Source organism: Boleophthalmus pectinirostris, unplaced genomic scaffold (genome assembly GCF_026225935.1).
Source record: "Boleophthalmus pectinirostris isolate CB_2022bp ecotype Guang Dong unplaced genomic scaffold, ASM2622593v1 HiC_scaffold_15, whole genome shotgun sequence".
Classification (NCBI taxonomy): domain Eukaryota; kingdom Metazoa; phylum Chordata; class Actinopteri; order Gobiiformes; family Gobiidae; genus Boleophthalmus; species Boleophthalmus pectinirostris.
Window position 1 is genome coordinate 23959193 of NW_026571070.1, and position 27476 is coordinate 23986668.

The window sequence follows — 27476 nt, forward strand, 5'->3', positions numbered from 1 at the left end:
TAAGTAGATACATCTATAAACAAGTCATTCACTCTATGCAACACATTAATCAATAAATTATTCTTCTTCTTTTTATTTTGTGATATTGAAGTGTTACATCGTGAGGTGTGAAACAAAGAACAGGTATTTTTAAGCATTTTGTAAGTGAAAAGTAAATATACATTTATGGATTAGTAGATTGTTATTATTGATTGTTATAGATTATATAGTTGTGTTGTTTAGCAAGTAGTGAGTATTGAATGATGCAAAACTAAATCCATCCATTTTCTTCCACTTATCCAGAGTTGGGTCATGGAGGCCGCAGTCTAAGCAGGGACTCCTAGAATTCCCTCACCCCAAACACTTCCTCCAGCTCCTCCGGGGGCACACAGAGGCGTTCCCAGGCCAGCCGAGAGAACGCCTCGGTGTCCACCTGGAGGAGCTGGAGAAAGTGTCTGGGGTGAAGGCTGTCTAGCAAAACTAAATGAAAGTATTAAAAAAAGTTACAAGACAGTGAAAAGCTACTTCTTCATATCCAATATTCCACTTCCTGGTCCACGCTTCTTGGCACTACAGATGTTACAAAACTGCACACCAGGAATCTGTATGGGGGAAACATTCTTATAGACTAATAATAATTTTAAAAAGTACGACTAGTACTAGTAAGATTACTTACAGTTCCTGTGGATGGCAAACACTCTTTGTGAAACATGTGTCTGCAGTGAAACACCACCACACTGAAGTTCCTAGTAATGTCTGAGAAGTACAAGCAAGGCAGAACAACCTTTACAATTTTGATCAAATGTAATTTGCCAAAATAACTCACAAAAAGCATACCTGATGGCAGTATTGTTGCATGACATGACTCACAAATACTGTCATCTATTAAAAGAAAAGGTCACCAAAGGTCACTAATATAACTTGATTTGTTACTGTCACTGCAGTTTTGTTACTGAGCAAAACCTACCATCAACTCTGACACCTCTCATTTGTGTTCGATGCATTTTCTGGAGCAGAGAAAGGGAGTCTGCCACCAAGATCTTCTTACAACCTTCCCTCAAGAGAATCTTAATACAAAATAAAACATTTTACATACAATAAGTCAACATCTATAAAGTATGAATAAGAACACATGTCTATTTTCCCACTTGTAAATTGTAATCTTGAAGGATTTTGACCAATGAATCTCTAAGATTTGGGATCTCCATTCCTTCCTTAATACGGTGGATGAGCAGAATAGGATCCACATGTGTTCCAATATTATTCAGGAGGCCTGTGATGAAGGCTGAAAACAAGTGCAAATTCTACAGTGTTTGTGTGTTTTTATTAGTCCAAGATAAAATATATTGTCACAGTTTGACCTACGTGGTTTGTCAATTGAATAAGAGATCAGATCCTCCCAGAGTTCACCATCATCTTGTTCTTTAGCAAACTCTATGGCCTTGTCCACATCTCCAAGCTCCTCCATGATCATTTGTAAAGCTCGCCTGCAGTTTCCCATTCTGCCTAAGAGATTCATAATTTACACTGTGTTAATTAATATGCACCATCTTCAAAATCAAAATAACAAACATGATTTCTGTCTTAGACAACATTATTTCATATATTTTTTTAAGTCCTTCCTGTTCCTGTGAAAAAAGTTTGTTTGTCTCATGTCCATGTTGCTGGTCTTTTATTCGTTTTAGAAACATAACATTAGAATGTTGAACTCAGTAACTTACTGAGAAGGAAAACTGTCTCTTCAACAAAGTTTCTCTGCTGACAAATCTCAAGAGCCTGAAAGGGAACAGTAAAAAAAATGTAAGACAAAAATATGCATGACTTATGATAAATCCAGTATACCTTCTCCAGAGGGCAGTGAGTGCTATCTCTCAGAAAAGGCAGAAGATTTGGTCGATCATACTCAGCATATAGTCCAATCTGTCGCTCATGATATTTTTGTCCTTTGTGGTGATCCCGCTTAAAAAGTTTATGGAGGTACTAAGGAAAAGAGAGAGTACTTGACTTCTGTAAAGTTAACATTGTGAAGTAATAAAATATATAATGACTTACCACATGCAGGTATTCAGGTTTGTCCGCTAGCTCCTCTACCACTCTGTCAATCTAAAATAAATTACACATATACGTATATACATATATATACGTATATACATATATACATATATATACGTATATATATACGTGTGTGTGTGTACATATATATGTGTGTGTATATACACACATATTATATATATATATATATATGTGTGTGTGTGTGTGTGTGCATATATACATACATATACATATATATACATACATATACATATATATACATACATATACAGTCCCTGACAAAAGTCTTGTCGCTTATCCATTTTGTAGAAACAAAAGCTTATAACCTGACTTTAAATTAATTGATTGGTTTTAGAAATGTCTCATATGAAAGCTAAAACCCTCCCAAATTATGCTCGATATACTAAAATAAATTTGCTTCACTGAAGAAAGATTGATCATTCAATGAACACAGAAAGGTCAGACTTTGGCAAGACAAAAGTTTTGTCGCCTACAGAAAATTGAACAAATAATTTACTTCAAACACAAAAATATGTTGCATAATGTCAGTGAATTAAGTAGTGGTGCTGTGCGATCCATATTTAATATCTTGTATGACTTCCATGAGCTTGAAGGACTGCATCCATGCGGTTCGACAATGATTCATACAATTTGTTGATGAAGTCATCAGAAAGCAGTCTTACATGCCTCCCAGAGTTCATCAAGATTCTTTGGTTTTGCCTTCCATGCTTCCTCTTTCATTCTACCCCAGACATGCTCAATGATGTTCATGTCTGGTGACTGGGCTGGCCAGTCCTGGAGCACCTTGATCTTCTTCGCCTTGAGAAACTTTGATGTAGAGAAAGAAGTATGCGATGGAGCACCATCCCTTTTATGGTTGGGAATGTAAGAGGAGCTAATACGTCTTGATATTTTAGGCTATTGCCTTCCACCCTGCAAATGTCTCGCACACCCCCATACTGGATGTAACCCCAGACCATGATTTTTCCGCCACCAAACTAAACTGTTTTCTGGGTGAATCTTGGATCCATGCGGGCTCCAGTAGGTCTCCTGCAATATTTGCAGTGACTGTGATGTAATTCAACCGAGGATTCATCTGAGAAATCCACCTTCTGCCACTTTTCCAGTGTCCATCCTTTTAGCAGGCTGTGGGCCTTGACAAATGCCACACGTTTTTTTAATTGCCTTTTGTTTAGTGCTGGTTTCTGTGCACTGATTCGACCATGGAGGCCATTTCGAGACAGAATTCTACAAACTGTTCCGGTTGACACAGGGACTTGAGGTGACCAGGCCTGGTGGAGCTCTGCTGCAGTGGAAAAGGGGCTGGCCTTGGAGTTTCAAATTAACAAATGGTCCTCCTGAGCAGTTGTCTTGCGGGGTCTGCCGGACCTGGGCTTGTCAAAAACATCTCCAGTCATTTCAGATCTTTTTCTTATTCTTTGTACTTGACGCTGAGACACATTGAAGATGTCACCACCTCAGCAGTGGGTCTGGTCTTCAGCCTCTTGATAATTAACACTTTGGTCTCAGGGTGGATCTTTGGCATGTTGTCAGAGGTAAAGTTGCAGTTGATGTGAAGGTCTGGTGTGCTGGGGTTCTTTTTATACACACCCACTAATTGATTGATCAGTAACTGATCACAGGTGAGGCTGTAATCTAGGATTGAGTGCATCATATGACAAGGCGACAAGACTTTTGTCTTGCCAAAATCTGACCCTTCTGGGTTCATTGAATGATCAATCTTTCTTCAGTGAAGCAAATTTATTTTAGTATATTGAGCATAATTTGGGAGGGTTTTAGCTTCATATGAGACATTTCTAAAAACAATCGATTAATTTAAAGTCAGGTTATAAGCTTTTGTTTCTACAAAATGGATAAGCGACAAGACTTTTGTCAGGGACTGTAATATATATATATATATATATATATATATATATATATATATATATATATATATATATATATATATATATATATATATATATATATATATATATATATATATATGTATATATGTATGTATGTATATATATGTATATATGTGCATGTGTATGTATATATATATATATATATATGTGTGTGTGTGTGTGGTGTATATATATATATATATATATATGTATATATGTATATATATGCACACACACACACACACTCATATACACATACATACATACACTTCAATTTAATATTTTCAAAGTGTGGGATACTTACAGTTATTTTGTCTTCATTGTCAAGCAGCATGTCAACAGCTTTCTGAGAGTGGAGGGAAGTAGGTTAAAATTTTAAAGGCTGTTCTGTTTCATTAATACTCTGTATATGGTAAAATATAGAATTACCTCTTTATCAAAGTCCATTAGAAGGACAATCTTATCTTCAATTGAGGAAAAAAGGTTGTGTTTGTGAATGAGCTGATACACATCTTTGTGCCTCAGTTTCAGATAAATTTCTAAGGCTTTATCATACCTCTGGTCATATGTGTAACTGCAATAAAAAAGAAAATTAAACATGTCTTATTTTCATCTCTTTACTAAGAATAGAACTGTCACAGTGTCTCACAGTTCAGCAAGTGTGGTGAGCAAAGTGCTGTTAGTGGGATCTTTCTTCAGGTGATCTGTGACTGCCTGAACAATGGCCATATTATTGTACAGCTCTCCAGGCCATTCTCGAATAAGTGTAGCAAAGCCCTTTTGGAAGAAGATAAAATTATAATGCTACTACTACTGATTCTGGGGTTATTATTGGACATAAATTACCTCATAATCAGTTTTTAGAAATTCATGCAAGATCATTTCATAAATGGCAGGGCGAAGACGCAAATCTCCTCTGGGTAAGTACTGGCTAATGGCCTAAGAAGAAGAAGACAAGAAAATGGGTTACAATACTTTACTTATGAGAATCAAGATATTGTGACTCCTACCTTTAACTGTCCAATTGTTTTAAACCTGTAAACTTCATTCTCCCAGAGCTCCATATTTTTCCCCAAAACCTTCTGACATTTTCTGTAAAAATATGAAATCAGTGCGATTGTATTTTTAGTGAACAAACATTAAAGTCTGTGCACCAACATATATTGTTATTTACAAATACTAGATGTACAGTATAATCATTGTATTTCTTAAGATTAATTAATCTGACATAGAATATCTACTCTTAACCCACATTGCATTGTTTCCACATATTCGATATGCATACCTTGCTGCGCTGTCATAGTCTCCTGTTTCTACCAAGTGATTGATGTAAGACATCCCAATTTTCTTTACATCATGTCTCTTGATATTTTTGAAGCTGATCTCTGCAGCCATGAGAGCCTCCTGTAACCACCAAAATAAATATAACAGGTGTCTGTAAAAACAAGCACAACCTTTCCATTGTTCATTATGGGCATTAATGCTAACCTCATATTTCTTTTTTTCAAGCAGCCAATCAATGTGGTCATCTTGGTCTCGCTCTTTGGCCACAACAATGTCTTTAGGACTGATGATGTAGAAGAGGGACTCTCCTTCAGAATGTTCTATGAAAGCAAACACATGCATGACTCAGCCTCTGTCCATTATGGCTGACTTGGATAGTCAGAGCATAAATCAGATAACAATGTACGAATGCATGGCATTTGTGTAAGGATACGTTCATAGTGTTTTACCCAGTCTATAGTCTCTGCACTCATTGTCCTGGAAGTTGCGCACGGTCAGTGCATCAGAGGAGATCTCCTCACAGCCCTCAGGAAGAGGCTGGATGATGTCAAGACGAGGCCTTGCCCGAAAGTCGTCATCCTTCAGAAACATGCATTCAAACAGAGTAAAGCATAGTCCAAAAGGCAGGTTTAAACTATATCTTATAATATGAATGATAACCTCACCATGTTCTCAGAGCTTTCCTTCACAAAGTACAGTGTAACAAGCTGATCTGCCAGAGGTGCCAGGCCACAGATGAAAAACTCTGTCTCAAAAGCTGACACTGAGAATGCAGATGAATAACAAATGCAATTTTTTAGGACTGATTACCTAGTTATAATAACACAGGCATTATTCAATAGAAAAGGATACCTATTTCCACATAGCGGCTAGGTAGGTCTCTCATTTCAGTCGGATTACGTTCTTTTACAACACAGATCTAGAAAAAATTGTAAAACAGACTTCAGTTAAGGACCACAGTCATGAAATACTATTTAATACAGCTGTAAAGAACCTTAATAGAGGATCCCCAGCCCACAATCAGAGTGGTGTCATCTTTCCAACAGAGACTGCATGGGTACATGTCAGGCCTCAGACTGACATTGTCCCGCAATACATTTGTAATTCTCTGTTTTGTACTGATGTCATATATTTTCACTCCCTAGAAAATTAAATTAAAAATAAATAATTTGGTTTTGATTTACAGTTAGATTTGTTATCATCTAAATGTTGAGCATAAATGAGAAACACTTACCACATTGTTGGCCCATGCAATTAGGTTAGCCCTCCACTGAATATTTGTGATGGTGCCCTCGCCTTCATGAAGAACAGCTGTCTTCCAACGATTCAACCAGTTTTTTTCATATAAAAGTAGCTGTACAGAAAGAAAGACTCATTATTCTCACTGAAAATGGTCAGACTTCAATATGTAGTAGTTGCAACATATAACCTACAGAGGGCAGTGCATAACAAAGAACAAGTAAAAGCTCTCTGCTCATTTGAATGACGGTACAAAAAAAATATTAAAACTGAAATAAAATTTATTGAGCAGTTCAATCAAAATTACACGTTAATATGTAAAATGTCTTTTGGATGCATACCTCTCATTCACAAGACTTATTAACACACATAAACAATTACCAAGCCAATGGCTTTATTTGATCTATTGAAACATAATCAACTCCTCAAACTGAGCATGTTTTCACCTTTGCAGCACTATGGCTGTCCATAGAACACTGCTGCTAAAAGCCTCTAAAAGTGTATGGAACATTAGTGCAGATGAAAGGAGTAATTCAGCAGTTGGGATATATTAATAAACAGTTTGCTTTACAAAGAGACGATATGACAAAAGAACTGTGGAGACAAAATTGAATTTCCTTTGACAGGATGTGGCTCCCGTTGAGGCTTATTGATTTCCATCACAGGCACCTTGTGGAGGCCTTCACAACTTGGACCTGAGAGAAATCAGCGCCAATTGAAAGAAAATGGCAAAGTAACACTAACAATGGGGTTTCATAAAAACTTGTTTTTCCTGACCCCACTTATATAAATGTCAGTATACTTTTCTATGTACAAACTAGCAATGATGCAATGTTAATGCTGTTTATGGCAGTGTGAAAAGAATTTCATGACTTAAGTTTAACATGGATAGCAGTGGTACAGCATGTGTCCAGAAAACAGAATTTGAGGATTGATTCTGACTTCAATCAGTACATACTGTTGTGTCCCTGGGCCATGATTCCATCAGCAAATTTCATTGGGTAGAAAAGCAGTACTTAAAATTAATGCAGTATTACTTGCCCTAATTTAAATAGATATAATTATTTTTATTATTTATTACACATACATATAATAACCCTCGCACTCTGAACACATATGATAAAGACGTATGCACTGTGCACAGGAGGCACTGCCTTTCAAACACTATTGAGCAAAGAGCAGTTAGTGGAAATGGGTATGTCCTGAGAGCACTCCAGCAAAGAGACTTTCACCCCACACAAAAGCCTGCGCATTCACTTTCAGCTGGACAATATCAGGACAAATTACTGTTCCATAACTATTAGAGTGTACAATAATCTTCAAACCTACCTTATTTCCTCCTGTGACAAACTGCTTGTAGTTAGATCTGCTGAATTGGGGGTGTAAGGCTACCACCTGGAATAAGAGTAATAATTTTGCTTTACTATGATGGAGGTTTTACACAGCGTGAAGATCAGGATCATGTGATATGAGCTCACTTTGATAGGACAGTCGAAGTTCTCATGGAAGCCCTCTCTTGTATACAGGCCAAACACTTGAACCTGGAACAAAGACAAAACAAGAACTGAAGGTGAATAACTCAAAATTTCTCATTTAATTGCTGCCTCTGCAACTATCAGGGGTCAGCGGGGGGAATTGCACTCAGAAAAGATTTTGATTGGCTCCCTACTTCTCCACTGGGTCACCAATTAGTGAACAAGTTGATTCTTTGAACCCTGCAGGGTTTAGAAACAGGAGTCCTAATCTTGGGCTTGACCACAGCCTCAGTTGGCAACAGCAGACCCAGAGCACCATTAGAGGACAGGACACAGAACCTTCCCATTTCTGAGGGCCGAAAAGGAACTGTTACCTCAATAATATACTTTCCTGATTATTTATTTTTTGCACTTGCTCCAGTGGTTAAGGATTAAGTTAGATTTTTGAGGATTAACCACCAAGTGAATTGGTGAGAGCAAACAATCAGTGTAACATTGATTTTAATTGTCTGTTCCACTTTTTGTGCGACAAGATCTTGTTTTTTGCCACCAAAGTGCTCAAAGTGGGGGAGGGAAGCTTATATCAAAGAGCATATCTTGACTGCAAAATCCATGAAAGATGGTGGTAATGATGAGGAGAGACAAGATAACAGCAGAGTGGAGAACAGCCATCAGAGTATCCATGGCTGATGGATGACTGACAGCTCAACGAATATGAGCACAAATCATCCTCACACTTTTCAAAATCGCTACTGCTTTTTGTAAATCCCAGCATCATGAACAAAATAAGGACAGACTAAAGATAAATCAACCTCAAATAATCTCACATGGAAATCACAAGCAAGTTCCACACTATTAGCATAACGTTTGACACAGATAGGTGAATAGTCGTCTAAAGAAGAATTATGAAAGATGAGAAATACTGATGGCTTAAGGATCAGTAAGCAGCGGTGATGAGCTGAGAGATCTCACCTTGCCATCCTCGGAGCAGATGCCCACATGCTCCCCGCTCTCATCCAGGCTGATCTGGTTGATCTTCACCGAGCTCTGCAGGCACACAATATCACAGCATCTTTTTATAGCTGTTTATGGGTCTGCCAAGTGAAATGTAAACTTTCAATATGCAATGGAATCATATGTGTGTAGAGGAAGTAGTGTGGTCCTGATATTTGCATAGTCATAGGCAAGGCTTTCAGAATAGCCATTTTCAAATTTTCGACGAATTTGTGATGCATGTTAATACAATGTTCTGAAAACAACCCATCATGCTTTGAGGCAGATTCTGATAATAGAATACATATATTCATAAGAACTTTTTTGATACTTCCAAGCTAGTTTATTAACATTAGAATGCAGATTGTGTCGTATTGTTATGTTATTATATGACGAGCTAGTACTTACAATCTCAAACTTCTGAGTTACATTTCCCTGGATGTCCAAAAGGAAGACTTTACCAAAGTGTGTACCAAGGGCTAGGAACTGTGGAAGAAAAACACAATGTAAATAAAACTTAAGACAAAAAACAAGTGAAGATTTTAGAAAAAAGAAAATCTTGTGTTAAATAAAAGTGTGCAGGAGGAAATAAATATATTTCCTGAGCTGGAGCACCAAGGGCACAGTGGGGATTGGGTGGGCTCAGAGGCAAAACTGTGAAATTGCAGAAAGTGGAAAAGACCTATTTATTAAAGCAGGCACTGTGAAATGGCATTTTTTTCTCTTGAATTAAAACGCTTAAGCATAATAAATGCACTGTACATCTGACTTCTTCCTATGCTAGCCATGCAATCCAATCTCATCGTGCCCAGCATAGAACTATTATTTCTACTGAGCAGCAACTGGTTTCTGTGCTCTACGCTGGGCAGAAATACGTGTGTAAGTGTGTGTGTACGTAGCCCACTGGGACAAAAAAATTATAAAATCTGGGGGCTTTTGGCATTAGATTAAGTGTGTGTTCCTCCACCCAGCCCTTGCTCTCTGCCCTCCTCCTAATCCCCCCACCCTCATAGACCATCGTGTGGATGTGCGGCTAGCCCACCATGCTTCAGTGCAGTCTATAATGAAATGCTTATATTTACAGGCACAGTTGAGCATGTCAGACAGAGCCGCAGCAATCTCCCAAATAAAATAACCAAAAATAAATAAATAAAGGGTTCAACCTTGTGAGGCGGAGCGACTTTTAAAGGGATTTATCAGAATGGAATTGTTCAAATGAAATTCTGATTCTGATTCAAACACTTAAAATATGAGGCAACATAAGGCAATATGTGCTAGTGGCAGCTTCATACGTGGTGGGAGTCTGTCATAGTGGCAGGGGCTGGTGTGACCACACAGGTGCCTTGATGGCCATAAAAACTAACAAAAGTCAAATCAAATATAAGATTTCATCAAAGCAAACAGTGAACTGGAATCAGAAAAGAGAGAAAAATGAAAGTTTTTCAAATAAATGAAAATCAATAGCATTTAATAAAACATAAAGTTAGGAAACATAAAAAGATATCACTGGTGCTCTGGTTGGGTGTGCGATGCCAGTGCCACAATGATTAACCATCTCAGTGAGAGTGGTCTTCAAAATGCTCCGCAAACAGAAAAGGATCAGAAGTGTGTAGACAGGGAATAAAAAGATGAGAAAACAATGGAGCCAGGTGAGCCCCCCGAGAGGGCAGGTGAGAAGAGAATGGCCTCAAATGTGTGCATAAACAATGGTAGTTTGTGCTGGAGAATGACCTCTACCTTGTCATGAACGGTCATACAGCTGGCTGCATCCTTTTGGAGGATTTCGGTCACACTATTGGAGAGCCTCTCGTACTTAAGCTTGGGCTCCTCCTCACTGTCCTCGTCCTGCAGGAAACCAGCTCTCACATACAGTATATCAAAAGGCATTTTCACTTTTGTTTTTTACACAATGTAATTCAAAAGGTACTGCAGTGACCATTGCGTAACACTACAAAGAGCTTAGGGTCATTGTCAATAACTTTTTGCCTAATTTAAAACTGTTAAACATCAGTGCTAAATTTCATGTTACATATTTTGTGACTGTTGCAAATGTCATTTCTACACTGTATACTTGCCATTTTAGGGGATATACAATACAAATAACCATTAAATTGCCTGAAATATAGCATAAAGCAATCTTATGAGAGGGTTCATCCCTGGCGTAATACATTGGTTTTGTCTTTTCATAAAGGAAACTTGGGACAATTCACAATGTTACATTCTTTTGTATGAGCCAACATTTGCGGCCAGTCACAGGCTGAATATTACTCATAATTCAGTTTATAACCAATGCTGCACAGTCTGGGGCTGCCCAGAGGGTGCATCAACTCAAAACATTGTCTGCCATTATGTGCTACTGGGTTGGAGGTGGGGGACAATAGCGTGAAAAAATGTTATTTTCAAAAACAATCCTTTCCCACTCAACAACGCCATATCTAGGCTATTTCCTGTGTATTCTGGTTGTGAGATTTCTGATGCGAGGGCATTTGTCACGGGTTTCAAAGGCGTATCAACAACAAAGCCAAACTTCATCTCTTGAGAGAAACTACCCATTTTTCAAACTTTTGCCATCTTGTAACTTGCCCTTTGTTTTGTCACATACACAGCTGGTTCTTGTAAACATTTGCGCACACCAGAGTCTTCATCTGGAGACACAAAACACATGAATGACCTTTTAATATCTAATTATTAAACATGATTTTTTATGACTTTTTGGCTACATACATAATATTCTTAATTTTAAGCATTTAATTAAGACATCAATTAAGTGTTTATCTGCATATTCAGTTTAGAACTAATAATATCAAACTGAATTCTGTAAAACTACAATAAACTGGTTCTATTATAGTTTTACACAGCTCTGTCTGACATTATCTGTCAGACAATCTATGCATCCTGCAGTAATGGGCAGACTTTCTGCTAGGTAACAGGGTGCCTGACCAGCAAGAACATTTCTTAACTCCTGTTTCCTAATATTTCATTCTATTCTCCGGGTCCTAAAAAGACAAACTCCCCCTCCTGCCAGGCTGATGTGTAAGTTATATTTTATTTAGCCTACTTGTGATTCTCTAAAGCTCAGGTGTACCGTATACTGAAGCACAGCCCTAATATTGATGGATCTGGAAAGCCATCTGTAATTCATGAGTGTCTGACACCTTTCAAACCCCTGACAAAGATCCTTCTGGGATCAAGTTGTGTTGATAAAGGTTGGCTCTGTTTTACAGTCCTTGTGGTAAGCAGTGGGGTCTGGGCGCAGAAATCATCAGTGCATGTCAGAAGAATGCAACCTTGTACAGACAATGTGTTACCGACATACTAGTGCAACTTCTCACTGTTACTTTTCATACAGAAGGTACGAGTGACACAAGGGGTGGGCACACAGAGATGTAATGCATCATACCTCAGAGTCATCTGTAAACTCCTCACTTGATTTTCTGCCCTGGAAGAACACAGTTTCAATCAATCTTAAGAATGAATGTAATCAAAAGCACGTTTAACACATTAGCTACTGAATCATCAGTTCAATCCAAGAGAGCGAAACACAGCCATTCATTTAGCCAGAAGTAACTGTACACCGTATTTCATTATTACAAGTGACTATGATTCATACAAATTGTTGTGACTGTTAGCATGTTACGCTTGCTTACCTGCTCCTCCGCTTCCGCCATTGCTCTGCCGGTCCGTTGAGCGGAGGCAGGGTGATTCAAAATGATTAGATCTAAAACAATTTACACACTAAATGACATGTAACGTTGTTTGCTGTATACAACGATGCCAATATGCCATAATACTGTTTACTTCATGCTCTTCCTTGTCATAAGCTAATCACATGACTGACAATCTGGCGCAAGGCATTGTGGGTATTGGAGTCTTTTAGAGACATGGCGCAAGATCCGTTTACAGAAGAACAGAACGGGAACTTGGCAAGATTTGCTTCTTCATCCATGAATAGTGTACATGGTAGGTATGTATTTGTAAGGTAAACAGAGGTGGTACACAATAATATAAACCAAATTCGTTGGATTTATTTGGAAATTTGTGCTACCGAGACGTGATTTTTTTTAATGCTAATTTGTATCTAGCGTCACCCTTATCTGTCACAAACATAATTTTTAAACATGATATATTCATCAGGTTTACTAAGTAAGATCTCAATAATGAGAAAAGATTAGCGATTAGCCACCAAGAAAGAGGTTTCAGCTAAAATAAATTTGTCACATTTTTTTTCAAGCTTTTACAGTTGAAGTGTACAGTAGAACAAAAATTTTAATTTTCATTATAAGTATATATTTTTTCCTTTTATTTATAATTTTGAAGAATATTTAAACACTACATGGTTAAACCACCTACCCCACCTGTCTTTTTGTGTGCTTGCAGATATACCAAACCACAGTAATGACTCTTGGCCTTTCAACAACTGTTTGCCAGGGTCCATCTGAATGCCATGGGTATGATTTGCCTCTTCTTTATTGAGATTGTCTCACACCCCCAACTCGCCTCATCCATCCTCGGGAGAATCCTAATGTACTGATACCAAGGGGGACTTTTTTTTCTTTACAATCTACTTAGCAATGATTTATTGATTGTGGCTTTCCACCCTCGCAGAGAATTACCGATCCTTTTTGGGAAATCAGATTTTCACACCTTCCTTGAGTGTGTATGTGGCACAGGTCTCTAGAGGTAAAGCGAGGGGAAACTGACTTTGAGGAGCAGTCCTGGTTGAATCTCTGAGGCGTCACTCTACTTCTGGCAACGGTTTGTCCAACTGTTCATGTCACTCTCCTGGTCTCTATAGTTTTGCATTATTTATTGGTAGATAAATAAACCGACAGTGTGCAGGTATTTTAATATGTTTTCAATCTTTTCAAAACACGCCGCTCACCTAATCGTATATCATAAGATTGCCAAGCCCCTCTGAGGTATAAGCATTTCATAAAAAAGGAAAATAATAAAAACAACCCGTGCCCTCATAGGAGGAGTCAGATTAGTGCGCTGAAAGCTTTGATGCTGCAGAATGTCAGGTCTGTGGATCGATCTAGCAAAAAACAGGCACACACACCTGACCAATCATAGGCCTCTCTCTGTAGCGGACCTGCTGGGCACCATGGTTTACAAGCTTCAAAGAGCTCCTTTTAATACACTGCTTTGATAGCCCTCAGCCCTCTCTGACCCTCCACCCGTCCACTGGGAACGTTTTAGCTGGAGCCAATTCAAGAGGGATAACTGCTCATCATATTAATGAGCAACTGAATGCAACAGTCAAACTCACCATTTTATGAAATCTTATGAGGGTAGTGTTGCTTTTTAGTTTGCCTGATTAATATCTAGCCTCTGGCTTTCATAAAAAGTTTATACTTATTTGAATATTAAATTATTTAATTGGCATGGGGCTAAAATAATTGTACATAATTAACTTTATAATAACATGTAACTACATGTTTATAATTAACCATTAAGTGTAATGAACCATCAAGTTAATACATCATCTGTAATAATAAATGTTGTAATTAAATGTGAATTAACATATGAATTACAGAATTCTGCCATAGTTGTGAACTATATTATTACTCAAGTGTTCTTGATGGATTCCATAATTTAATATTTTGTTTGTTTTATATTTTGATGTATAAATGTTAATTGTCCTTATTGATCTGTGTATATTTGGGGCTTAATATATATGTCATTATTTAATCTCTTGTTTTACTCAGGACAGCAAGAGTGTCAGAAAGAGATAGTGTACACACTGACTGATACCTCTCATCCAGCAATCTTCAATGGGACATATTGGGTAAGAGCAGTATCTATTAGCATGGATATCAGATGACGCCTGGGACTTTTTACTGACCACTAATTCTGGGGTCACTGGGGAATTTCGGCTGGAGGGAGAAGACGACATCAAGTGCTTTTTCATGTTTCTGCAACCTGTTCCTGAGCTTTCACCAGACAGAAGAGAAACTAAAAACCTCCCTTATCTACCACATACTCTCTTTCCCTGTCACTCCTAATTACCAAATTAAATGGTGGTACTATTTTCAATTTTTGCCACCACAAACATAGCATCATTTTGTTTTGCTCCAAGTACTACTACTCATGTATTGTAAAACTTAACTAATTTGTGTTGCTGTGAGTGCTGTTTGAGATATGTAAGGAACATTAACTCTAAGGATAAATTTTTAGATTATATATTCTATAATCCTTTACATTATATATTATAATATAATTATATTATATAGTAATAATGATTTAAAATAGAGAGTTGTGCTATTTGACACATTAGGTAATTAACCAGCTGTGTGCGATGGTGAGGGATGTGCTGGCCTCTTATCCTGGAGCCTCACAGGCCAGAGGAAGATTAGAGCTCTGATCTCATTCCCAGTACTTGTTTGGAGTCTGTCAGGAAGAGAAATGTCAGCATTAGAGAGGTAGCGCCACTCTCCTGATATGATGAAATAAGGAGAAAAGGGGAAAGGGAAAAAGATGGAGGGATGGACAGAGAGGACCGTGCCCTTCTCTGAAGTGTCAGGAGCTTGTTTATTCTATTTTTCATTGTAGCTGCTGGGCCAAAGATTCCCATTTTTCCTTTATTTGCCCTCTTCTCCTAACAAAAAACACTGCTCTCATTTTTTATAGGCCTTACAAACTCTCGTGCCCCAGTGTAAATTACATTGTGAAACGGTAGAAATTTCAGGGCTGCCTTTGGTTGCCGCTGTCCCTCTGAGCTTTCAAACGGTCAACAGACTGTGAAGAATAAATAATAAAAAAGTATTGATTATTTTGATGACTGCAAGATTCAATTAGGTATTAATTTTGCCCTCCAGTGGACCTATCAAGCCTCTGAAAAGGAGAGGTGGGGCAGAAACACATGCAGAATATGGCAAGGCACAGATAGAGGGGAAATGTGTTTACCGCACAGAGCAGATGCGGCATTGATGTGCACGCCACATTTAAGTGCACCTTAAATGAAGCCCTGACGACTAGTCACATTGTTACCAGGGATATGAGTATTGACCAGTGGGCTCACGGTTTTAACGACAGCTTAAACTATTTTTATTGATTAACATTTTCATAGATTATCATGTGTCATATCAAAGTGGGCTGATTCCTGTGACGAGAGTATTAAAAAGGGCCCTCTGGGCAGGAACTCATCGACCACACTTATGGAATGGGATGGGTGGGGATGAGGGTGGGGTGATAAGTGCATGGGTAGAACAAGACCCTCTCTCTTTGTGCCTGTGTGCACTGGTCACCTGTGCTCTGCTCAGACATATTTAGGTTGGACCCAGTTCATAAATAAGGAAGATTGTCCCAGAGCCTGAGGTGAGACAAACACTGTCTGAGGAACTCTCCAGTCTCACAAGAACTAGAGAGAGAGAGAGAGAGATTCACAGGAGAGAGGGAGAGAGAGAGAAAGAGAGAGGAGAGAAAGACATAAGAAAGAAGGGAGAGAGACATAAGAGAGGAAGAGAGCGAGAGGAGAGAAAGAGGAGGTGACATCTCTGACTGTCTCAGGAAGCTACCTCAGGCTTGAACCTGTGCTGCCCATTCACATCCATGAAGCTGAGGACACTCAGTCTCTGAACAAACATGTTATAGCTTTTAGCATGGTTTAACTGCTCTTTTTCTCACTTCTATTTTGGACATTTTAACCCATTTTCTCTCTTTTGTCAGGAGCTTGGTTTAGGTAAGTACTTTATTTCTTAGTGCGTTCTTGTTGTGTAGAAAAAAAGAGAGGAGTAGGAGAGAGGAGTTCATCCTTGTTGATGGTCTGTAGACAAAATCAAGTAATTTTGAATAGAATTTTGAATTTTGGTTTCAAATGTCATTTCATGTCATGATGTCACAATGAGTGATTTGCCCTAATAACTGATAAGATCTTACATGTTCTCTGACCATGTCACAAGTTTCTCATGCTACATTTGATGTGTTTAGTCAAAGCACAGGACAAGGCTCACGTCAGGTCCTAATGAGCCCTCAGAGATGGATAGATCACGGTTTGGGGACGGCAGGGTATAATGGTAAAGCCACGCGATCCGTAACAGTTGTTGAGCAGGCAGCAGCCGGCAGTATCAGCGGGGTAGCACCAGCTCCAGATAAAAGGCAGTAGCGCGGAGGGAAGAGAGGGAGGGAGGAGAGAGAGGGAGAGTGATGAGTGAGCCGTATGAGGAGCTGCTGGAGAGAGAGGGAGTAGAGACACAGAGTAGGAGCCGGTAAGGGCGAGACACTGAAGCACATCTGACCAGGCTCTTGTGTTTTTTTTCTTTTTTCGTGTCCCACCTGGGCAGCTCCCTCCAGGACCCCATGATCACAGGGCAGCTGAGCAAACCGCTGCTCTCTCTGCGCAGCGACATGAGCGCGGCAGAACTCCGGGACAAAGCACCTAGCCCCGACAGCGACCTGAACGACGAGCCCTTATTGCTGCCCTCTGAAGCCCCGGAGCGAGAGGGCACCCCCAGCAAGCTGTACGGTGAGTCCTGCTCCACACGTCCACGCTCTGCTCTGCGCTCTGGCTCAGGGCTCCTCTCACTCAGGAAGGGCTGGAGGGACAGGTGTCAGCATCCTGCACAAACTTACACTCCTGGAACTTTTCTGCGCATGGCTACTTTAAACACAGGTCTTTATTCAATCTGTAGTTTAGGGGTTTAAAGACTTCAAAGTTAAACATATATAAAGTTAAGTTTAAACCACATGGGTGTACAAGCAATGTATTTATTATAAGTTTAAAGAAGCAGTTTGATCTTCAATCAAACTGTTCATAATAACAATACATAAGTGAAATTTTTAGTAGTCTAGGGTCACTTGAGCATGACAAAGTACAGTAAGTTCTCCTTTTTGTAAAGTTTTTTTTTCTTTTCCGTGGGAGATGTGGCTGTGATTGAGGTGCTCTCTATAATACAGTATTACAAGATAATGAAACCTATGAAATATTACATTTATATACATTTTTTTTCTCTCAGCAAAAGAAGTATTTGTACAAGTTTAGTTTACTTTATAACTGAATTACTCTCTCATATATCAAATAGTCATAGAGGTGCTGAAATATAATATTGGCATTTAGTTTTTGGCTAGACTAAAATATATTTAATTATTTACCTTATTAATTGAAGAAATATGGTAATTAATAGAGGTGAATGACAATAAAAAATATAGATTTTAACTAGGTAATTTTGATAAGAAGATTTTTATTTATATTACTAAATCAATTTGATTTCATTGGCTTTAATTTGACCAGACAAGAAACAGTAACTTTTGAACATTACACAACCCTTTTGTTGTTTTATAATTATTGTATATGGAATCTCAATAACTTATTTTATTACTTTGTAGAGGGCTAATCAAAGTCTAACATTTTAAATGCTGTAAATATCTGTATGGGTTTTAATTAGTTTTTTTTGTACTTTTATAAAATATATAGAGACAATCTGTGGTGCCTCTTCCGTTATTGAGGGTCTGTTTTCTTGTAATGAGTTATATTAGATTTGCTCTGTGCATGTGCAAGCCCGCGAGTGTTTGTGCTTGCAGCTTTTGACTTAAAAATATTAACTTAAAATATTATAGTTGATTTATGGACTCATAGACATGCCTTTTTCGCCATTTTTACGTCACAGTCAACAGTGCAACTGACCTCTCTCTTTGTGGCTGGGCTTGCATGTCAGAAAGTCTAATAAATGTGTGTATACAGCCAGTTTACCAAATAATTAAGAACACCACTTTTCTACAAGGCAAAGTCCCATAAGTCAGAAGTAATAAGTGCGAGTGGAGAAGTCTTATCTGAAGTGTATCCTGAGGCAATAGCTCTCTAAACAAGGACTGCACGATTTGTCTCCAAAGAGTTGCAATTTGGTTTAATAAGCATCAAAACTCAGTCTCTTCTATTTGATCAGCCTACTTTTCACTCTGCTCACTTTATACGTACGATTGATTTTAAAAGTAGTTTTCAGCTCCACATTTATAATAAAGTTGTTGTGCCCTGAATGAATTGTGGGGTGGGTTTCTAATGCTTGGTGGTGGGCCTGGGGCAGTGGGGATTCACATGACCAGTTAAACAGAAAGCCTCCAACCTACTGGGGGCTGCTCAAGTAGAGAGACATTCCCTGTGTACAGTGTCCCTTGGGATTAAAGATAGCTCTGTATGGTGGTGTTAGTGCGTAGTTGTTTGCATTGTGAAAGTGCGTTCATATTGTACTGTTGAATAACTAAAGAATAAAATACAGTGCTGTAGCCAGAAAGGAATTTGACAAAAAGTAGAGCCAAAGCATTTAAGCATTATTTTGTAAAATTTGCTAAAAAAAAAAAGAAAAGAAAAAAAAGACATATTTGGATGACATTTGATGACAGTGCTGGTCCTTAAAAATAAATGACTCCTGTAATTAAATCTAAAATCAATAATGTATTATTATCATTGTGTTTCTTTTTTTTCCCTAGTTTTGCATAACTTTCTAAAATCTTACTACTTTTTTTAGTGCAATTAAGTCTTTTTAAAAGTCTTTTTTAGACATATTTTTGTGTCATCTTACATCCGTCATTGCTTAACTTAAAAAGTATATATTTACAAGGTTTTATTTATGCTAAAGTTAATACTAGATCCATAAACCAATAATAAAATCACATAATTTTCTTAATTATTTCAGATTTCTTATTATCTAAACTCTTAGGACATGTGTGTGATTTGTATTTTATATATCAGTCTTAGTACGCTTATTTCTTGTAAAGTGTCATTCTTCTGCTGGGCTGGTGGCTGGCTTTGGCTTGGAGTGTCTTGTTCCTGTGAGTTGGTGTCAGCATGAGAAGTCAGTGGAAGGCGATCACAGCAACGGTCATGTTTTGTCTACTGTAAATTGTCCACCTTCTACACCCACCACATTACAGCACTGGTGAAAGGGTCGTTCTGCTCCTAAAAGCTGGCTGCCTGTGCAAATAGTCTTCCACTTCAGCTAACAGGGGCTACGAGGCACCACAAACATCCTGCCGACTTGTATTTATTCCAAGTAGAAGTGGACATTAGGTGGGAAAGCTGTGGTTAGCAGGGCAAGCAATTTTTTTCTCAAAGCGCGAGATGGTGTTGGGTGCGTACAGTTTCTGTCTTCTCTTCTCAAGCAAATCTCCCCCTTTCAGACATCAACAGACAAGATAATAAGACACTCAGAGCACAATTCCGTATTATATTCAGCAACCAAAGGCTCATCTCTTGTCAGTTTGCATTTACTCTCCCAAGGATGTGACGCTTCTATCATCATGCTGTCAAAGAGAGCCCGGCTGGAACGACAGGAGCACTCATTTTATACACTTACTGTCTACATGAAATGGTCTGCACTTATACGGATTCGGCCAAAATGGTGGAACATTTTCACAAAGGTCACCCCAAGACCTCCCTTCCCAAAAGAGCAAAAATGAATCTCTCATTGATTCCCTGGGGTCATTCAGAACAAAAAAAACTCTTACCTGAATGCCACATGTGCTGAAATGCTACACCTTGCTTTTAGAGTTGTCCCACGTCTATGTGCAATCTTCTGCGCTGCATTAGGAGGATATAGGCTACATATAGCACGGGCCACCCAACCAAACTTACAGTAACTACAGCCATTTGTAGCTGCGAATAGAAGATTTTATGGCATAATGATGAATATTGAATTGATTTGAAATGCGATTTATCCAAGAGCCGTATGCAAAAGTGGAAGTTATAACTTCAAAATATAAAATGAAATAAATTGCGTTAAACTCCCTTCCTCCTCTACTGGTTTGTAAAGATGTTCCTTTCTGGTTGAACTAAGTTTTAAAAGAACTGTTTTTGTTTATTTAATCATAGCAGTCAGATTTCATTATGCAGAAGTTTGGTAATTAATGATATTGTAAAAAGACATATATATATATATATATTTTTTTTTTTGTAAAGGTTTTCTGGCCCGATTGCTTTATTTGATAGGACAGCTGAGGCATGAAATGAGTAGAGAGAGAGTAGAGACATCCGGCTAGGGTGCAAACCCACGGTGCTAAAGTGGTAACAACCACATATGAGCACTGTTTTAAACCACTACTACACCTGTGGGCACAGGTGTAGAACTGTAAGATTAATTGCAATCGAACTGAGATCACAATTCAAATGGATGCAATCAGCAAATCGCAAAAGCTGAAATTTTTTTAAAGTACTATAATTTCCTCTACAAACAACTAAATATCCTGTCTTATTCTGCATATAAATTGCTCACCATGAAGTTTAGTCTGCACAAACATGTTGTGTGACTCTTGTATTCATTTGTTAGTTCATAGTCAGCTTCAGTCTTTTTGTCAATACTTCTGGACACATGGACAGCAAATCAAATCACACTTGCAATGCTTTTCAGAAAAATCACAGTTAGTTTGTCTTGCTTTCGTCAAAGGTACTAGTATTCTCCAAAATTATGTTTGATCTGTATAGAATTATGCTGAAGTTTATGCAGAATGTGAGGCTTGACATGATTTTGTCGACATTACTGTCATTGCTAAAGTGTTGTTGCTCTCAGAGGCACACAAAGACACACATCTTGCTGCAGGCACAAGTAGTTATATTATTTTTGTGTAATCAGCTTAGTGAGCAGGATGCATGGTGGGATAGGCTGCTTACTGATTCAAAGCGCCCTGTAATGTTGTGTGCTGAGGTTAAGTAATAAAGTGGCACAAACCCGCTGCTGAATGGGCCTGGCTGAGTAAATAAGAGCGGATAAAGGAGCACGAGGGGAACAAGTCTCTCCCCAGGAGGTGGATCTCATTATGGGGATTCCACTTGTCTGCGTACACGTGAAAACAAGCTTAATGCATGCCTATAAAGCAGGTGTAATACATTTGCTAATGGGCCCGTGCTGCCCACGGCTACATCTCGCCGGTGTGTGCGTGGCACAGAGGACAGGAGCAGGGGGAACGGGACAGCCTGCACACTCTTGCTTTTCCTGAAAACAGCAGCAAAGGTCATCAGGCCTCATGGCTCCTTAGATATTCAGAAATGACACACTTCCGTATCACTTAATAATGTGCCATTGTGTGTGCAGAGCTAACTAGATTATTTTGTTTGAAGTGGAAAAGTGTGTTGTAAGTTCTGTAGGTAGAAAATAAATCGGTTTTCACTACTCATTTATTTTGAGTTATACACCTGCTTTAAAATGGAAAATCATATCAAACTTGTACATATATTGTATCGTATATTCTGTGTAGCCAATATCAGTAATGCTTTCATGTTGAGCTAACAAAGAGGCATCACATCTCCTGGCACGGACACGCTGACTGTTGTCGAGATGTAATTGAAGCTGCAAGGGTCACATTTTCGGAATAGAAATTACAGTCTTGTCTTTGACTTGTGTGGCGTGAACCAGAGATGCATCCCACAGCCCTTGTGTCCTTCACAAGCCTTTATTATTTATAACGCTCGCTCTTTGAGCAATGACCAGTACTAATGCATAACCTTCTGTCCTTCTGGCTGATTCGCTTCCTTTGAAACCAAAGATTGAGGCAGCAGAAGTGGGTGTATGGATGAGGTGGGGTGGAGGCGGGCAGAGGGGGGAGGTGGTACAGGGCAGTGGAGATCCAGGCTATCGAGAAGTTATTACGTTTTTCCCTTTATATCTGAGGATGTGGAATAACACTGTGATGCTTCTTTTCTCCAGAATAGAGTTATGGGCTTCAAAGCAATACTATTTCCTGACGTCCCTCCTTCCACTATTTGTCTGCTCCACCAGAATAATGTGCCCCAACAGGAGGGAGGGTGCAGTATCTTTGAGACTACACAATTACTTACTTGGTCCTACCTGTACCTTTTCAGGTCTGTAAATATTACAAGGAGGAGAAAACACCTTGTAACTAATGCTGGACTTTGTGCAGATAAACTCTAAACCTGTAGATAAAGTGTGTTTAGCTGAGCTGCCCACAGCGTTAGCTCTGCTGTAGTGCCGCTGTTCACCTGATGTTATCCTATAGTGATTGAGCCACAGTGCCCGATCCATTGTTATTATAGCTCTATGACAGAAGGAGCGGGGGTGAGGGAGGGGAGGGCCTTGAGGGCCAAGGGGTAGAAAGTGGGACATAGGCAGCATTAGTGGAGGATGGCCTGGGGCCCGCAGGCTGATGTGTCAGCCATGACATGTGGGTGTCTGGACCCTCACGCACACACTGCCCTCCGCCCCACCGGCCACTTCAAATGTCCTGCACTAGACCAGGAAGAGGCTTTTAAAGACCCTTTAGTGTCCTTCCATTAGTTTTGTCTGAAGGTCAATAGGACAGCAATATTATATTATTTTTATGTAATTCATATTTTATAAATTGATGTTAATCAGTTACATGTTCTGGTAAGAACACTTCTTGTTAATAAAAGTTTTGTTACACAGTACTCATTATATGTGTCTGATGTGTTTTACTCTATGAAGCGTTTAACACCACAGACCACACCTGAGTTAGAGATAGATGATGCATGTTGTTTCTGCATATAAACGTAAATTAACCTAAATATTAAAAAGACAATACATGTTTAGAAATACCATAAAGTTGTAGTTACAGTACACATAGAGACAGTAATGCCTTTGAACAATTACTGTGCAAGTATCTTTTGTGCAAGGTTGTGTGCTGCAGACTGGAGAATCCTATTTACCTCAAATATCATTTAAGCACTTTGGAAGCAGGCGTGTCTCCTAAAAGGCTTACAGCCCTCTATAGCCAGTCTCCATCTCTGTCATAGCTGTAAACGGATGAAGAATCATTTGTATCATTATTTGCCTCTTTCATCCCTGACATAATCAGGTTGACTTTGCTTTGGGAATGAGGAGGAGGCTTCAGAACAGATGTGCTCATGTGCCAAGAGTCCCAAGTCCCCCACACACCCTCCCCTCTCTGTCCTGAGCCTTTTCCCCACTCTGTCCTCTCTCCCCATCTCTTCTTCTTGACCTTTGAAATGGGCATTGCCTCTTCGCACCAATTTACCTCCCCCTGGTGGTTTTGTGTGGCTCCCATCCCCACTCAGCATCAGGGAGGGACAGGTAAGAGTCGGAGCAGAGGACCCTTATGTCAAAGAGCCTTTTGGTGCAGACCCATGTCCTAGGGTGAGAGCACAAGTGACTCTCCTACAGCCATCATCTGCATGTCCACAAAACAAGACCCCGTTTTCAAGTGGACTATTTTCACTTGTTTATGTCCAAGTGTCAGTCCCTCCACCTACTACGTTTACCACCATCACCTTTTGTCCGTTCTTTCAACTTTTTCACTCTCCTCGGAATCTTTGCGATGTGGCTTATTGCTGCAGAATCACTCCAGAAATAGTCATAGAACTGCTGAGGTGTCAGATCATTACATTACCTGCAATTCCAAAATTCAACTTTGTGTCAGAAAATTATGGAACCTTTGTGGTTCTAATGTCATCAGTAGAGTTTCACTCAGATATTTTAAATACAAAGCATCCCTAATTTGAGAAGTAAACTGTAGTCTAGTGAACTGAAATACTAGCAGAATAAATTCATCGAGTTTGGAAGATTTTCTTAAAGAGGGGATACTGTGGAAAAGTCTACCATGTTATAATGTTGTTACCTCATCAAAAACATGCCTGAAGAGATTTTAGATGTCATAGCGATCTCTCCTGGGCCCTGTTCCAACCATCCTTACGGTGGTAAGCTGTAAGATTCTGCAGTATTTTTGTTAGCGGGATGCACACTGATTGTGTTGTGATAGTGTTCTGAAGGGCGAGTGACTTAGCTCAGAGAGCAAAGGGAGGGGAGACTCAGAGCTTCAAAAACAAAGGTAAAACTTATAAAACATGTAAAGGTTCAGGTACAAGGTAACACGGTGATCTAAATATTAGGGGTGGGCGATATCTCGATATTTTAAATACATTTTTTAAAAACTCGATATGAATTCTGACATATCGTATATATCGATATAATGCTTATATTCAATTTTGATTTCGCCGCTTCGCTTGTTTGTCTTCTCTGTCGTCGCCCGCGCGCCCCCGCCTCCCTGATTTTGTTCGCTGTGTCTCATTCACTCCTCACTATCGCCGTGAACGCCGAAAGTTGCTGCCAGTGAAAAGCTTCAAGCACCACGAAACCTTTCCAGCATTTACAGCCAAGGCCATCAGCAGCACATTTCATATTCCACAGAGTCGTGTCCTTTAATCCAAAAGAAGTTGAACCGCATGAGCGGCACGTGGAGTGCGCTGTTTATGCAAATTAGCCATGCGCTTTTTAAATTTCGTGTCTGTAAAACATAAACAAGTCAGCAAAGCTGCAAAAAATAAATAAAAAAAATTAACACTATAATCTCAAACGGGCTGATGTGGCTCTTGAGTCGTTATGCTATATATGTTATAAAGTATAGTAATGTAAATTCTATTTATGCAGAAGATTTTAATGAATAATCTGTTGCAGTGTAACTTGTACAAAAGTGTTTGGAAACGTTGGGTTTGATCTGCAGTGGATTGTGGGAAACCTCAGAGCTCCTTACTGCTGGATAGGAACATGAATCTATTGAAATAAGGAACATCCTGAGCTTCTTCTGCTAAAGGAGCTCATAGTTATGGTTTGGATAACAGAGTTAATGCAAAGATGAGCTTGTGTTGAGTTGTTTTATTTATGAATGAAACAAAGGAAATATGTTTTATTTTTTTTATTTAACAGTTAAATTAATATTTATGTAATTAGGATTTTTTGTAATCTTAAATGTTCCTATATGAACTGCCAACCTCTTACACTTTAATTTAAAAAAAAAAAAGGACCTTGTGGAATTTGGCATATTTGTTTTTGCAGTTTTCCGTTTTAGGGGGTTATTTTTTCCTGTACAGATATCGAGATATATATCGTATATCGAGATATAGCAAAATATATCGAGATATATTTTTTGATCCATATCGCCCAGCCCTACTAAATATGTTATTTGTCAATAGTTAATACCCCATAGACGTAAAATACTCCCACTTTAACTTTTAAATCAATCAGCGCTAGTTTATCTCATGACAGTGACACACTTCACAACATGTATAGTCTCAAAAAGGTGGTAATATGTTCACACAATCATCCAACATTTTTATATCCTTGAGAAATCCATTTTATTATTCTTACAAAAGTGACGTTATATTGTGAATTTTACTACACAACATGAATTTTTGGGCCTTAATATAGATTTTAAAATTCTGATATCTACTACCACAACAGCAAGACAAGTATCAGATATGGAACTGATTGAAAAAAATGTTAATCCATATTGGACTAGTATTACAAATTAAACGTTTTGAGTAGTAAAATCCCGTTCATTTAGCATTCTCCCAGAAGCTCTTTGTGGCCTGTGGCTCTCTTCATTAAGTAAATGACAGCCTGACTTGTAGCTACAGGCTCCATTATGCAGCTAATCGTGTACAAGCAGCTACTCAACAGTCAGTCTCGGGTGATTCTTTATCTGCAGAAATAGTATTGATGGAGCTCCTCAGCCTCCCGGCCCCGATACACAGTATTACTTCCACACAGCCCCAGTGGGAGCCATCGGACTAAGAGCACCTGGAGTTATTGGCGGCAGATTATGCTGGGCGTTATTGTGGAGGGCTTTGGTGGGAGTAATGAAACACTGGGCTGATTCACAGGTGGTTTAGGCTCACATGCATTCTACAAGGAGTTAGGGAAATCGCACATAAGGGCTAATACTAACTACTTTTTGTGCTCTTTCTTTTAAGTCAGTCAGTTTAAGGGGCCCATATTACACTATTTTCTGATCTATGTTATTGTTATAATATTGTTTCCTCATCAAAAACATACCTGGAGTTGTGTTTTGTTTCATTCACACATGTTTAACACACACAACTCCATACACCTTGACTAGAATCATTTGGATGATTTCAGCTCTATGGATGATGCCCATTTCTACTGAGTCAAAGGAAACTTGAAAACTACTGCTTCATGACACAAGGTGGAACAGAGCACTTTGAGTTTTGGAGATGTGACTGCCTAATAATGCAGCATTACTCAAACATGTGAATGAAATAAAACACAACTCCAGAGATGTTTTTGATGAGGTAATGACATTCTAACATGGCTCTCAAGAATCTATTTTGTGTGGGCCTTTAAATGAAGATGTAGTGAGACATTTGTTAAAGGCTGATCAAATCTTTGCTACCTTCTACTTTTTGTCCATTACTAACTAAAACTTTGTAGAATAAGACACAAGAACAAAGAACACAAAATGTACACAAATGTAACAAGTGTAGATCTGACGTGCCTGAGTATAGCTTTAAACCACTACTACTTTTTAAGTGGCATTAACAAAATCAATAGTCAAACAATCTAGGACAAATGGTAGACTATTGATGGAATTAAACCTTGTGTATGATGTAGCTTGTTTATTTGGGCCTATCCTTAACGCATGAATAGTTTGTCCAACCTAGTGTCCTGAATTAACTGCACCACATGTAATTGCCTGTTCTTCTAATCTCATTTCAACAACTGTCAAATCTGTATTCCTTGACAGCTACAATTAATTACCTTTAATCTTAATTTCTTAAATACAGTCACATATGAAAACTGAGTGCATAGATTAGATGTCAGTGCTAAAATGA

At 38.7% G+C, this 27476-nt stretch overlaps 2 protein-coding genes across 5 annotated transcripts in view; one reads left to right on the forward strand and one right to left on the reverse strand.

Annotated features, from left to right (window-relative positions):
- Nucleotides 1-45: 45 nt before the first annotated feature.
- vps41 (VPS41 subunit of HOPS complex) lies at nt 46-12774 on the reverse strand. 3 transcript variants are annotated; one of them, XM_020935656.2, is made up of 29 exons: nt 12577-12774; nt 12330-12368; nt 11532-11574; nt 10667-10774; nt 9338-9415; nt 8909-8983; nt 7940-8002; nt 7791-7856; nt 6457-6576; nt 6217-6363; nt 6075-6141; nt 5888-5985; nt 5672-5801; nt 5427-5542; nt 5224-5342; nt 4949-5030; nt 4785-4877; nt 4588-4715; nt 4368-4512; nt 4243-4284; nt 2032-2082; nt 1822-1959; nt 1701-1755; nt 1345-1485; nt 1128-1264; nt 947-1046; nt 817-861; nt 656-735; nt 46-581 (listed from the first exon to the last, which is right to left on the reverse strand). In XM_020935656.2, exons 3-29 carry the CDS (start codon nt 11550-11552, stop codon nt 501-503), a joined length of 2526 nt encoding a protein of 841 aa, XP_020791315.2. In that variant the 5' UTR covers nt 11553-11574; nt 12330-12368; nt 12577-12774; the 3' UTR covers nt 46-500. The 3 variants fall into 3 exon arrangements, with proteins under 3 accessions (XP_020791315.2, XP_020791314.2, XP_055006689.1); XM_020935655.2 differs by lacking the exon at nt 11532-11574; XM_055150714.1 differs by lacking the exons at nt 12330-12368; nt 12577-12774 and having other exon boundaries at nt 11513-11533.
- pou6f2 (POU class 6 homeobox 2) overlaps nt 12767-27476 on the forward strand; it is a 66731-nt gene continuing 52021 nt past the window's right edge. Inside the window, exons 1-5 of one of the 2 annotated variants that reach the window (XM_055150715.1) lie at nt 12767-12893; nt 13307-13453; nt 13535-13684; nt 14638-14717; nt 17212-17393. In XM_055150715.1, coding sequence (XP_055006690.1) covers nt 14704-14717; nt 17212-17393 — 196 coding nt within the window. In that variant the 5' untranslated portion in view covers nt 12767-12893; nt 13307-13453; nt 13535-13684; nt 14638-14703. The remainder of the gene's footprint in view (nt 12894-13306; nt 13454-13534; nt 13685-14637; nt 14718-17211; nt 17394-27476) is intronic. The other variant, XM_055150716.1, reaches the window with a different exon arrangement.